Raw genomic sequence first — 14,427 nt, forward strand, 5'->3', positions numbered from 1 at the left:
TTTTCTCATCTGTAAAATAAGAACAATAATTTTACTTATTGCACAGGGATGTTGTGCTAATGTATGTAAAACCATTTATGCCAAATCCAGGGAATGTCCTCAAGAACTGTTAGCTAACATTATTCTGTGTTCGGTCCTTGGCATTTCAGAAATTGTGTTAATACTTCCTTTCTCCGTGGTATATTAATAGCTGAAGATGTTGAATACTATAAATATAAATTAAGCATATAATTAAAGAAAATGTCTAGTTTTATTGAGTGCATTATGTTAAAAAAATTGTATACACTTGTGTGTATTAAAATATTATATATATATATATATATATATACTGCTGTCAAGAGACCAATTATTATGCTGTATTTGGCTAAAAAGATGATAAAAGATCACAAACAACAAAAGAAAAAGATAGATGAGCTGGACATTGTCAAAATGAAAAACTTTTGTCCTCAAAGAATACCATTAAGAAATTGAAAAGACAACCCACAGAATGGTAGTAGATATTTGCAAATCCTATAGTTGATAAGGGACCTGTATCTAGAGTACATAAAAAACTTTTACAACTTAAAAAGAAAAAGAAAAATATCAGTTAAAAATGGGCAAAATAGCTGAACAGATATTTCTTCAAAAAAGATATACAAATATTCAAGAAGTACATGAAAATATTCTCAATTTCATTAGGCATTATGGAAATGCAAATCAAAACCACAAGACATCATTCTCACTAGGATGGCTATAGTCAATAAGAAAGTTAATAAAAAATCATTGACAAGGATATAGAAAAATGGAACCCTTACACACTCCTGTAGGGAATGTGAAATGGTACAGCTAATCTGAAAAACAATCTGGCAGGACCTCAGAATCTCTAAAATAGAATTATCATATAACCATTTCATTCCTTACAAACCCAAAAGAAATAAAAATATTATGTCCACACAGAAACTTGTATTTGAATGTTCATAGCAGTATTATTCATAATGGTCTTAATGTGTAAACAACCAAAATTTCCATAAACTGTTGAATGGATATTTAAAATGAGGTATATCCATACAATTCAATACTATTTGGCAACAAAAATAAATGAAGTACTGCCATGTGCTATAACATAAACAATTCTTGAAAACATACGAAGTGAAGGAAGCCAGTCTTAAAAGACAACGTATTGTTTGATTTAATTCCTATGAAATGTCTGTAACTGGAAAATCAATATAGACAGAAAGTAAATTATTGGCTGCTTAAGACTCGGGAGTTTGGCATGGGGGATGGGAAATGACTGTTAATAGGCATGGAGTTTCTTTTTGAAGGGATGGAAATGTTCTAAAATTGATTCTGGTGATGGATGCACAATTCTGAGAATATACTAGAAAGTATTGAATTGAATTCACACTTTAAATTGGTGAATCATTTGGTAGGTGAATTATATATTAATAATGCTCTTTGAATAAAACATAAAACATTTGGAAACAATAAAATAAAATATTTTTTCATTCTTCCACAATCATTTCCTAATCCCATACTATTATCAGATAATGTTCTACTTGTGGATGCATTAAGGTTTAAATACTTAATGATAAAAATGGCACTTATCTATATTATCTAGAAATTCATTTACATTTCATGGAATTTCAGATTTAATGAGGTATTTGGAAAATCATAAGGCTGAAAAAGACTGCAAGGGATCAGTATGGTCTCAAACAAACTTCATCATTTTACAGTGAATGAGAGAGCTCTCCAGTGAATTGTTCAAAGACACACAGTTTCATTAAACATAGTTTAAACTAAGTCTTATAATTTTCAATGCAATTTTTTCCTGTACTTTACCTTCTTTTTTTGCCCTAGAGGTATTGAAAATCTCAAATGTCTTCAGCAATCAGGTGATCACAGAAAATTTTGAAGCTAGTTAAAAGTATGGGATTGTTGGCCAAAATTAAAGCAGCCTAGACTTTCAGGTCATGTTTTAAAGAAGGGCTTGAGAAAACATCTAGTTTATCCATCTGATTGGAGTTACTTCCACAGTGTCCATGCCAAGAATTTGACCACTTTATTACTGACCTCACAATCTATCCTTTCACAAATAGTTTAAAAAATAAACTTCAAGGAATGTCACACATTGTAAGACATTATTAATTAAAATTTTAGGTCACAATGGTTAATGTTAAGAATATAATATATATAATATCCTATTTTTACAAAATCTTAGTCGTAGCTTTGAGTTAAAACAACAGAAACTAATATTTGCAGAGAATTATGTATGTTTCAAATTCTAATTCTGATATAAGTTATATTGGCTTTTTAAAGTAAATAAAGGGAACTCTAGATTACTATAGCAGTTTTTGGTTTTTTGGCCAATAGGATACATCTATTTTCTACTAATCTTTGATATAGAGGAATATCACTGAATGAAGAGTTGATGGTAGACCTATATTATACTGTTCACCCAAACTGAATCTTGGAGTTAGTAAGTTTTTTGTCTGTTGATCTTTCAGAAAATGTCTTTTATTTTGGCCTGGAACCTGAAGCTTCATTGATTCCCATCTCTATGGCCTTGGCCCCCATAGTATGAATTTACTATTATCTTATAGATCTTGGTGTTGTTTAGCTTAAGTTATGGTTATTGCCAAGCTTTATTTGTACTAAGCTGGAATACATTACTCATATTTCTTGAAATGAAATAAGGCAGTAATTCTCAGGGCATTTTATGATTTTAAAAGTAAAAAGAAGTGTCAATTTACTATGATGGATTTCAAGTGAATTCATCAAACTGTCCATATTTTATTCTAAATGCTCTAGTAAAATAATATTCTTTCCTATGCCAAGTGATGTTTCAATCTACTGACAACTAAACCATCACAAATCACTAAAGGCTTTTCACTTATTGAAGCAGGCTGTTCAAATGTATACCACATCATTGGCCACCTACAAACCAAGCTTTAGAGTCTTTGACAATACTTGCAATTTTCAAATTTTTAATATTTAATGACATCTTTTGCTATAATCTTTCTGAAAAGCTAAGAGTATACAACTTGCCTCATTCTTAGTCCAAAGAAAAGAAAGTACATTATTGCATCCTCAAATGACATGTTAGCACATATGACAAGGCAAGCCTAACTAATGAAGATGATATCCTAAATGTTTTCTATATTTTCTTTATGCTTTTTCTAGTTCTGTGTCAAATTTGTAAATTTTTATGATATAAAAGTTAATATGATAATGATGAGCATAATACAAGTATACATACTTGGAAAATGTCAATTTTTGAAACCACGTAAACTAGGGTTATTACAGTTTGCTACTTAAAATACAGTCTTTCTTTTGATTAATATATGCAGTCAATGCTGATAGAGATGTCTACTAGTATATGTAAATGTATGCATATATGTCTTAATCAGTGACTACATATAATAAACACTAATTTTAACTTCATCAATTTTCTTCTAGTTCAACTATAATATATTTTTTTGAAAAGAATGTACTTTTTCTACATTTCCTGTTATCCTGTCTCTTCATCACTTAGTTATTTTTATTTATTCTTATCCATATATCAGAAGTAAAAATAGAAACACTATTTAATAAATTGATAGATTATTCTCCTTTCAAATAGAACTGGAGAAGAAACTGAATTCCATCTCTATCCATATATTTGCAAATCTCCTCATGTTCCTTTAACTGTAGAACCAATTAAAGTGAAAATTGTCTTTAACAAATGCTTAGAATAGTATATCTGGCTTGAATAATATCAGTCTTAAATAAATCTACTTAGATTTAGTATTGATGAAATAGTCCATTTTGTTTAAAAAATGTTTAATCTTCATTGTTTTCCAGAAAGTGTTTTACTAATTATAAATTATATAAATCTAACAACAATAAAATATATATTTTTTTATGTTGTTCAAGTAAAGATTGTCTTATATAAAAAAATACAATAAGAATAATTATAAATACTTATCGGAATAAAGCCCACCACCTAAGTATATCATTTATTGAATTAACTTAGATCAGGATCTGAATTTCGTTTATCAAACTTTTGCCAATTTCTGCTTACTATATCATTAATGACCAGGGGATTTTTCCAGAAACTAACGCCTGTGGCTGGCGATTTTTATTTTTGCCAGCCAAAAAAAATAATTCTGTTATTTCACTAACACTTTGCGGGTTATTACTTTCAATAGTTACACCTGACACACCTGTACAGTCTTCTAATTTTTGTGAAATGTTGTCTTGAATCCACTCTTCTATAGAAGCAAAGGAACATTCTCTAGCACTCTGAGTTTCATTTTCACTTTTCCTATCAGAATCAATCACTAAGTTTTTTTGTCCTTTTGTTGGTCTAATATTAACATCGTCTGAATCAGAACTATATTCTGAAGAACTATCATCTTCTGAGACATTAGTATATATGTTGTTAGGACAACCGGAGAGAGTATCTGAATAAAATTCACTGAAAAATTCTTCTTCACTCAAAATTTCACAACGCGTCATTTTTTAAAATCTTACGTTTATAATACACATAAGATTGGAACAAAAACCTAACGAAGCAAAATGTGAATAATAATGACAATCATAAGTTGTATAATGAACGCTTGATCAATTTTAAGCTCTAACAACTTCACAAGGTGATGTTAATTGCATCACTCTCTAAAAACGTATTGATACGTCTCCGTCAATGACGTTTGGGTAACAAAAGAAGTATTAATACATCTCCGGTCAATAATGTGCTATTATCCAGAAAATTTTAATGATGATGATGTGTTATTTTATATAATCTGAAATCATATACAATAGGATACATTTGGCCCACTATTAATTCTTTGTAGTATGTGCCTTTTCTGTTAAACCACCAGGTTTTATATTTATTCCTGGATAGCATAGTGACCTTCAATGAAAACTAAATTTAAATATGAATAGCTTTTATTAGAAATACTAAAAATATTAAGTATAGATCTTGAATATGAAATAGGTCCAGTGAAAACTTAATTTAAAAATATACGTACACAGTAGGTGGAATAATGTTACCTGTTAAACAGTTTTGAAATAGCTGATAAATAATGCTAATGAACTCTAAAGTTCATGGTACATCCTGTATGTATTTATTTATTTGTACATACATTTTAATAAAGAGGTATGAAACGTAAATTTAGGCACCATATAAATATTTTTAATTATCACAGAATAGAGATAATATACATTACTTTAAATTATTAATATTCAAAAAATTTCATTTAAGTTGGTAAATTTTTGATAGTATTTCAAATTACTAATATGTAAAACTATTCATTTACTCTTTCTTTCAAACATCATTTATCATGTGTCTACAATGAGTAAGGTGCTATGCTAAGAACTAAGAGTACAGCAGTGAACAAGTCAGATGAAGTTTGTGGAACTTATGGAACATGCAGTCTAGCTCTGTGCAGAAAATTTAATACATTAGAGTAACTTGGGGTCTGGGAGGAACATCGGATACTCTATTAGAAGTTATTTTTCCCTTGAATTGTTTAGTTGTACGATACATTTCTGAAAGTATTTTTTTAAGGAAATGATCTGCCGCATCTCTATACAGCCCTGTGTACAAAGGGCGAACTGGGCTTCCCCTCAGGCAAGTATTGATTTAGCATATTTCTTGTGAACTATAATCGATCCCTCTTCCTTTTATTCCTCTTTTAAAAAAATACTATTAAAGATCTTTAAGCACAAGTATAGTCCTTAACAGAAATGACACAGAGAAAAATAGAAAAGAGAAGCATAAAAAAAAATTAGTTCCATGTTATGTGATTCATTACCTCAGCAAATAAGTATTTATACTGTATAATATCAGTTCATGATGTGCAAATTTTTGTAATAAAGTGACACTTTCATATACATACAAAATCAGACTTTTTCACAGGCATTTAAAAAATCAGAACAAAAGCAAATTATTGATTTCATTGTTGAAGAACTGTGCTTTGCAAAATGAAAAGACACTGTAGCCAAAAATTTCTGGCTTTTCCTTCTTCTGACATCATCTAGGAAGCCCTTTTTGAACTATTTTAATAAAGTAGAAATATTGGGACTTCTCTGGTGGCGAAATAGAAATATTATTTACCACAGAAGGAAATTCTATACATTAAATGATTGAAATAAACACTGAGGAACTACTTATGAGTTACTATGAAAATCCTTTTGATGTGGGTTTATAGGATATTTTTTAACACCATTGTTCCTTCTTGGAATTTTGTTAGTTATATTATTGCTGCAGAATCAATTCAAGACATATAGCAACTCTATAAAAATTTAAATCTGCTACAATAAAAAATAACTAATACTTTTTAATAATTTTAATAGATTTTGTGCACGTGTGTGTGTGTGTGGTGTGACTTTATAATACAGCTGTGTGCTGAAACTTTGTGTTTTAGAAGTAGCTCAGTAGAAGAAATGAAAATAAAATTAGAGTATGAAAATAAAAGAATTCTTACAACGAATGGCATGTTTTTCAAGTAGATGAATATTATCTTCTTCACCATTATCAACAACAACAAAGCAGAAGGATGCATTTCTTAAAATAGACTGTCTTTGATTTGACTATGAAAGCCTAAAATGGAAACATATTTGAAGAGCAGCTGAATAGAAGAAATGGACTGTGCCTAAAATGATCCCTTAAAAAGCTTATAATTTTCATTGCATCCTCTGTGATTATGCTTAATTAGTCTTCAAAACTGTCATAAATGCACATTTTATTGTGGTTATTTTCTAGAATCCTAACAATTACAAAGTTCTATATAGTCAAACTGCAATTACATGAGTGAGTAATTACTTGTTATAATATCACTATTTATTATACATCTCTATTAGTTTATCTGGTGTAATCTGAATATCTTTGTGTACAACACTAAACAATTTAAAGGCAATTTTTAAAAACTCCTCCACTCAAATCAACTTCCAATCTTAGACAATAGACTAGAATTTTACCAATGACTGTGTGTTAGAACACAAATGAAAACTGCCTTTGAAGAGTTGTCCATCTAATTTAGCGACAAAACAAGTAAAGAAAATCATACACAAAAACAGGACAAGAGGAAATTCCTTTCTACGCAGGCCTCCACATACTTCCTTAATGCTTGTGAGGATTAAGCATTGGTGGTAGGTGTCCTCTGAGCCACTCATTGTACTCACCCGGAACCTTCACTTCTTATCAATTTACAAAGAAATTCTGAAAATCAAATTTGGCTAATTTTCAATTTGACACATTTATATACTGACTTAAAATCATTACTCACACCATGTGTGTATATGAGATACTCAAAGGACTAACACAAAGTAATGAATGAAAGAAAAAAAAGAATATTCAAAGCAAATTTTAGTACTAATATATCACATAGTAGTCCTGGGCAAAATATGGATGAAGTGAACTTTATTTTGACGATGTAGAAAAGCAAAGACATTTAAATTCCATTTGTTCTACCAAAGCAAACTCTAATTTATGGCTTATTAGAAGGGTTATTGGTAAAGATTTTTTTTAAAACCATGCTGCTGGCTAAAAACCAAGAGAAATGTCAGGTATTTCAAAACTATAAGCAGAAACCACATAAATAAAGTTTGTTCATTTTCTCTGGCATTGCTTTCATGGCTATGAAGGACAAGTGAACCATGTACAGGAGATTTTAGAGTCTGGACTCTGGAAGGGTCACTGCTCTTATCCTGAGTTTGGAAGGCTTTATTCTCCAACTCAGAAATGCGAACTTTTCAAAGATACTGATTGAACATAGCAAACTCTAATTAGTCTTATTGCCACTGCTTCTGCCTCTAGCACAAACACTGTGGAATATTCCAAGCCATGCTGGTAGCACTGAGCAGAAAGTGAGGGTGAAGTGAACAGAGGAATGAAAAAACTAAGGAGCAAAATATTCACGGACTTCTTTGGTCTCATCTATGTTTCAGGTTTATAGTGTCCATTTGTCTCAAGTAATCCATGTTTTTTTTTTTTTTTTTTGATTGTTTGTTTTTTTTGTTCCCCTGCATCGGCAGGCGGGCTCTCAACAACTGCGCCACCAGGGAAGCCCCAGTAATCCATGTTTTGAAATATCCTGGATATCAGAAATCCAATTTGATATACTGGGTAAAATGTAAATTTATTACCATATTAGATAGAGCTTGAAATTTGTGGTAAGGTAGTACCAGGCTTAAATCCCCATTCTAGCATGTTCAATCTATTATTCCTGAGTAGATTATTTAACTTCCTAAACCTTAGCTTTGCCATTTTTAAAATGGATATAACATACCTTGCAGGAGTTGTGAAAGGATTAAATTTCAAAAGTTTGTTTAACATGTAGAGCAATGCCTGATATATACTATATACTTAACTCATGCATCACCAGCACCAGTAGTGATAAGCATTGCCATCAAACAAAATGGCAGAAGCTAAAGTTACCTCATTTTCTCTTTTTCTTTCTCACTCACCCAGTATGTGTGTGTAAATATCCATGTAGACCTCTAATGAAGTACTAACCTTATTCTTATTCTTTCTTGACTTCTAATGCCAATCTGGTGATTAGTCAAAATTAAATCTTGGGGGCTTCCCTGGTGGCGCAGTGGTTGAGAGTCCGCGTACCGCTGCAGGGGACACGGGTTCGTGCCCCGGTCCGGGAAGATCCCACATGCCGCGGAGCGGCTGGACCCGTGAGCCATGGCCGCTGAGCCTGCGCGTCCAGAGCCTGTGCTCTGCAACGGGAGAGGCCACAACAGACGAAGGCCCGCATACCACAAAAAAAAAAAAGAAGGCCCGCAACCCACAAAAAAAAAAAAAAAAAAAAAAAAAAAAAAAATTAAATCTTGGCTCTTACTTGCTCAAAAAATTTCAATGTTATACCATTATTTTAAAATAAAAACACAAATCTTTAACAAAGTCTCCTTAACCCTGAAAAATTTTGTTCTGCCAAAATCTCAAGCTCATTGTCTCCACCTCTTCTTTGCCTTTCCCACCATCCCATCACACTTGAATTTCCTTAAACAGGACAAAGCACCTTCCCACCTCAGATCATGGGTACATGCACTTACCTATGTCATGAATATTCTTTAACTCTTCACTTGACTAATATCTGCTTCATCATTTACAACTCAGTTTTTGCATCACATATTTAAAGAGGCTTTCCCTGTTCCACTCTCCTGTAGCATCCTATAATTTTCCTTTGTAGTATTTACCATACATATAATTATCATACATGGTTATAATTTCTTTGCTCCAACATATTCATCTTGACTGTAAGGGCAATTTATGCCTATTTTGGTCACCATTGTATCCCCAGGCCACCTTCTACAGCTGCTGGTACATAGCAGTCAGCAATCACTATCCCCTTCAACAATGAATGCTATGTACAGACATCTGTCTAGGTTTCCAGGTTATAGAAAGTTAAACAAATGTTACCACATTAATGGTGGAAGTAGGCAATAACAACACCGAACAACAAATATATGGTATAAAGGTGGGAATTAAAGTATGCTACAGGATATAAAACAGTGTGAGGAAATAGAGAGTTTTGAAGGCCAGGTCACTTTCAGTAGAATATTCAGATAATAGATCTCTGTGGAAGTGACGATTGAGCAGAAAGCTGAATGAGGCAGAGAAAGGATATAAATATTTGGTAGAAGAGTGTTTCCAGCAGAAGGAAGAAAGAACAGCACAAAGGTCATCTGGTGCTGACCTTTAATAATAATATCTAGTGATATTATGCTTGTTGTAGTCAAAAAACAGCAAGAAGATCAGTGTGGCTGGAATTGTGTGAACAGGGAAAACAATGATAGGAAATATGATTGGAAAGAAAGTTAGAATGAAACCATGGATAGTCTCGTTAAATGACTGATTTCAGGAGTACTGAGAATCACAATCTAAATATCTACAAGAACTGAAGAAATTAATTAATATATTAATTTCTGATAGGTGCTGATAATTAACAGGTGCTGATAATTTGTTGGGACAAAATGAATCTCAGTGGAAAGAATTGTTCTCTGTCACAAAAGTTGCAATATAGTTGTGAAGACCAGCCATAAAGACATAAAAGATAATTAATTGCAAAAGAAAATTTATGGTGACATCATATAATCCTAAGGAAAAGAATACTAAGAATTTAAATGAAGGAGAGAATGTCATGAAAAGTTTTAAAATATTTCTTAGCCATGGATGAACTTACCTGGAAACTGAGGGGTTATTTAGAATTAGATACCAGAGATTCCAGACAAGTGAACTATTGTGAGTAAAGTACAAGTAAAGGGAATTTACAGCACATATTTAGAAGAGGTGAAAGTAATTCAATGTATTTTTAGAAAAAATGCCCAGGTAGTTGTTCAGAAGTTAGGTGTACAGAAACATGCCTATCAAAATATGGAGTTTAAACCTGCTATTTGTGGGTATGTGTTTAAGACATTGTTGAATTAGGAAAGCAAGCCACTCTGTGTTCTAAGTAAGACAGATTTTGGATAGGGAATTTGAGACCTAAATGGTCTTTGAAAGGGCCGTGGAAGTGAAGGTCAGGGAACTTTCTGCTAATGATCTCAACCTTCTGTTCAATGTGAAACGTTCTGAAAAGTACTATGCAAAGGCACTGAGTTCCTCAAGAACCTCCAGAAGTCTCCCATCAACTATATCAGTCTACAGCAGTGAAGTCAATTGATTTTAAGGGCTCACTTAGAAGTTACTTCAAGTTTCCATTGTCCACATATCTGCCTGAATCTGTGTGTGGAGAAACAATGCCTTTTTCTCTTCCACCTTCTATACCTTACCTGAATGCCTCTTATGGCAAACTAACCCAGAACTGTATGGAGAGAGGATTTCTTAAAAAATGAACATCCAGGAGTCTCCTCTAAAGGTAAAGCTGACCTTGGAAGGAAGTAAGGCTGATGATCTTTAGAAATAAATAAACCAGAATAGAAAGAAAAATCAGAAGACTGAAGTAGAAGTTTGTACTACTAAAATGAAAAACAGAATGAAAAAACACTTAAACACTACTGTTTTAAATGAAAGCTGATTCTATCAAATACATGAAGATACCTATTTTCATGCCCTGATATTATTCAGCCACATGAACCAAATTTTTTTTCAACTTTTCTTCATATGACATGGTTATAAAATGTTTATTATTCTTGTTATTCTTATCTATTTCTGTTTGTCACTCTCTAATGTTTTTAAAATGTGATGTCCAGAACTAAGAACAGGTCTCATAATGAACTCTGACTAATAGAGAACTATTTCCTTCAATTATTTTGTTGCTATCTGTATATTCACACAAAGTTTAAATTAATGTTTTAGAATATATTTCACACTTCTGCCTAATATTGAGCTTGCTATCAAAAATTGCCAGTATTTTGCACATGAACCACTGCCAGGCAGGGTCACCTTCTCTGAATCGATTTTGGAATCATCACACAAAATCAATAGCTGAAGCCAAATAAATAAGTGAAATTTCCAAAGGAAACATTGCAAAACATATAAAAAGCAAAGGCATACAGACAGCAAGTTAAGATCTGGATGTTGAAGATCAAGTTCATATCTAAAACATTTTGACAAGGAAATTGAAAATTAGAAAAGAATGTTATTTATAAAATAAGCAAAGAATGCATATTTAGACACAAAAAATAAATTAATTCAGTACCAGAGGTAGTAGGAAATCTGAGATGATTTGTTACTGAAGTAGTTAAGAAGAAGAAAAAATAACATAATAAGTTTGTTCTCAAAGCACAGATTAAGTAGATTAGATGAGGAGATATGCAGGATTAAACACAGATCAAAAGCAAATATGTGGTGAGAAATTATAATAACAGATAAAAACACTCATTGTAACGTGTTAGAACTGAGAGAAAATAATGATCTAGGAAGACAACTGGTCAGTAAATTTTCTTCATTAAAATAGTAACCCAGGAGCATCGGGAGAACACTGGAGTTTCATGTTTCCAAAAGAATTTGAAATCTTTTTAATTTCAACAGACATGACACAACACATGATCAATTCATAGTCTCAAAAATAAGTTAAAATAGTTATTTAGAATGTTGAGTGTCTTAGCTAGAACTCTTCTATGTTTCAGTTTTACATATATTTTACTACAGAATATAAATGTTAATGTGTTTAAAAATATATTGTTACTATTGTTTGATAAATTGCAGATCAGTCCAAGCAGCTGCAAGAAAAACTTTTTTATTACTAAATTAATAATTTCGAACTAGACCAGAAGGAACCATTATCCCTCTGGATATGGAGGCATATTGTTCTTTGGCTTAGCTAAGCCAGGAACTCCTAAGAGTAATGAAATGTGCGTAATTAAATTACTGCAGTTAGACTTTGATATTTTGGTTGATGAAGTATTTGTTTACATTGATTTTATACGGTTCATATATTTTCAATAGTAGTACTGTGCTTTGTCATGGAATATTTTGAAAAAAGAATTTGAAAATAGAATTACAAAGCATGTATCTCCTTCCTTTTATTTCTACATTTTCATTTAATTTACTAATCTGCTTAACAGATTAAAGAAGAAAATTAAAATAATATTGAGATTCTGTCTAAGAATAACAATGAGAAGACTTTTAAATGGCTGACTTCATTAATAATTTGAAAAGGTATTAAAGCTCAAAATAAGAACTTTTAAATAAATAGCAACTATAAAGCTTAATGAGATTTATTTCATATAAATTCTTCCCTTGAGGTGAAAAGAGAAATTTCTATACGTTACAATTGGTTGTCTCAATAATAAAAATTCAATCATTAATAATGTTAATAATAATAACAATAGCAAAAATGGCTAACATTTTATATAGAGATTGCTACATTCCAGGTACTGTATTAAATGATTTTAGAATGATTATTTCTAGGATATGAAATGATGGGTGTGAAATTGTTGTAACTGATTATTCAATTCTAGAATGGAGATAACATTAAAAGAAACACACTATGAAGTACACATACTTAAAGTCTAAAATTCAAATGACTTTTAATATCTCTTATAAAGCTGTTAAAATACCTACACATATACATAGTTGTGTATATATAGCAAAAAATTAAACAGAAAAAGATGAAATAGGCTTATAGTGTTTTAGGACTATTAACTGACTGATATTCAGTCAGTTTAAACTCTTTATGAAAATGGTACAGAAAGTCAAATTAAAAAAAAAAATAGATCAGTTGATCTATATATCTAAATATTTTCCCTCAGTATAGTAGTTCCCAGGAATTCTGAAATCCAATATTCACTATAGCAATAAGTACTTTAAATATACAGTATAGATATGATTTTCTTTCTCCACTAATCATACAGGCAAATGCATACCTAACATATCATGCTATGATAAAAAGTGTATTAAATAGCTGGGGCTGCCATAACAAAGTACCATAGACTGGGTGGCTTAGACAACAGGAGTTTATTTCTCATAGTGTTGAAGGCTGAGAAGTACAATATTTAAGGTATAGGCTGATTGGGTTCCCTGGTGAAGGCTCTATTCTTAACTGGCAGATGGCTATCTTCTCACTGTGTCCTCACATGGTAGCGGAAGAAAGGAAGCAAACTCTCCAGTGTTTCTTCTTATAAGGGCACTAATCTCATCATGAGGGGCCAACCGTGATGACTTCACCTAAACCTAATTACCTCCAAAGTCCCCATCTCCAAATAACATCACATTTGCAGTAGGACTTCAACATTGAATTTTTGTTGATAGAACTCAGTCCATGGCAGAGAGGTTTTTAGAAAAATTCAAAAGAAAAACTTTTGTGGCATAAACTTCTAGCTCTTAACTAGAAAGAAAAGGGAAAAAATATGGCAGCTGTGGAAGTGGATGCAAAAGGATAGATATGCCAGGAGCAATTAAGAAAAAAAATCTTTTAAGCACTATTTAAAATCCCGAGTTGTCAATATCTATATCTATATTGCCTATAAAATGTAAATAAAACCATAAAGCAATAATAAAGTCCATTGTGTGATGTCTTTTTTTACCTTGAGATTATTAAATATTATATGGTACATTGTGTCCCATGATAAAAATGTGCCAAAGATGCAAAACTAATTTTAAACTTTAAAAAGTTTTTCAACACAACAACAGTAATTATTTTAACCTCTGATAATACAGCTATGTCTCTTTTATTTAAAAATTAAATTTCCTTACCATTGTGTAGCTGTGGGCCACCTTCATTAATTCAATGCATCCTTGAGCATCTGCAAATGCTCGGATTCCTAAACAGTTAGATGGATGCAAGAGCTTCATGAGGAAATGGCAGCACACTTCTACTACTTGAGGAAGCTGAAGAAGGGAAGCTGCAGCAAGAAGGTTTTCAATGGTTTCTTCTTTTAATTCCAAGCAACCTAAACATTAAGTGAAAAGAATTATGAAACTGTTCAAAACATGAAATAACATGTACCATTCTATTACTCAAAACATTAGTCCAATCTTCTAGAAATGATCTGAACCTAAATTGATAATCC

At 31.6% G+C, this 14,427-nt stretch overlaps 1 protein-coding gene across 2 annotated transcripts in view; it reads right to left on the bottom strand.

The window, feature by feature from the left end:
• Nucleotides 1–14,427, bottom strand: part of KLHL1 (kelch like family member 1) — a 420,028-nt gene that overhangs the window by 186,152 nt on the left and 219,449 nt on the right. For both annotated transcript variants that reach the window (XM_007102521.1, XM_007102520.1), the window contains one exon: nt 14,111–14,307. In XM_007102521.1, the coding sequence (XP_007102583.1) occupies nt 14,111–14,307 (197 nt within the window). The remainder of the gene's footprint in view (nt 1–14,110; nt 14,308–14,427) is intronic.

The sequence above is a fragment of the Physeter macrocephalus genome, chromosome 13 (genome assembly GCF_002837175.3).
Source record: "Physeter macrocephalus isolate SW-GA chromosome 13, ASM283717v5, whole genome shotgun sequence".
Classification (NCBI taxonomy): Eukaryota; Metazoa; Chordata; class Mammalia; order Artiodactyla; family Physeteridae; genus Physeter; species Physeter macrocephalus.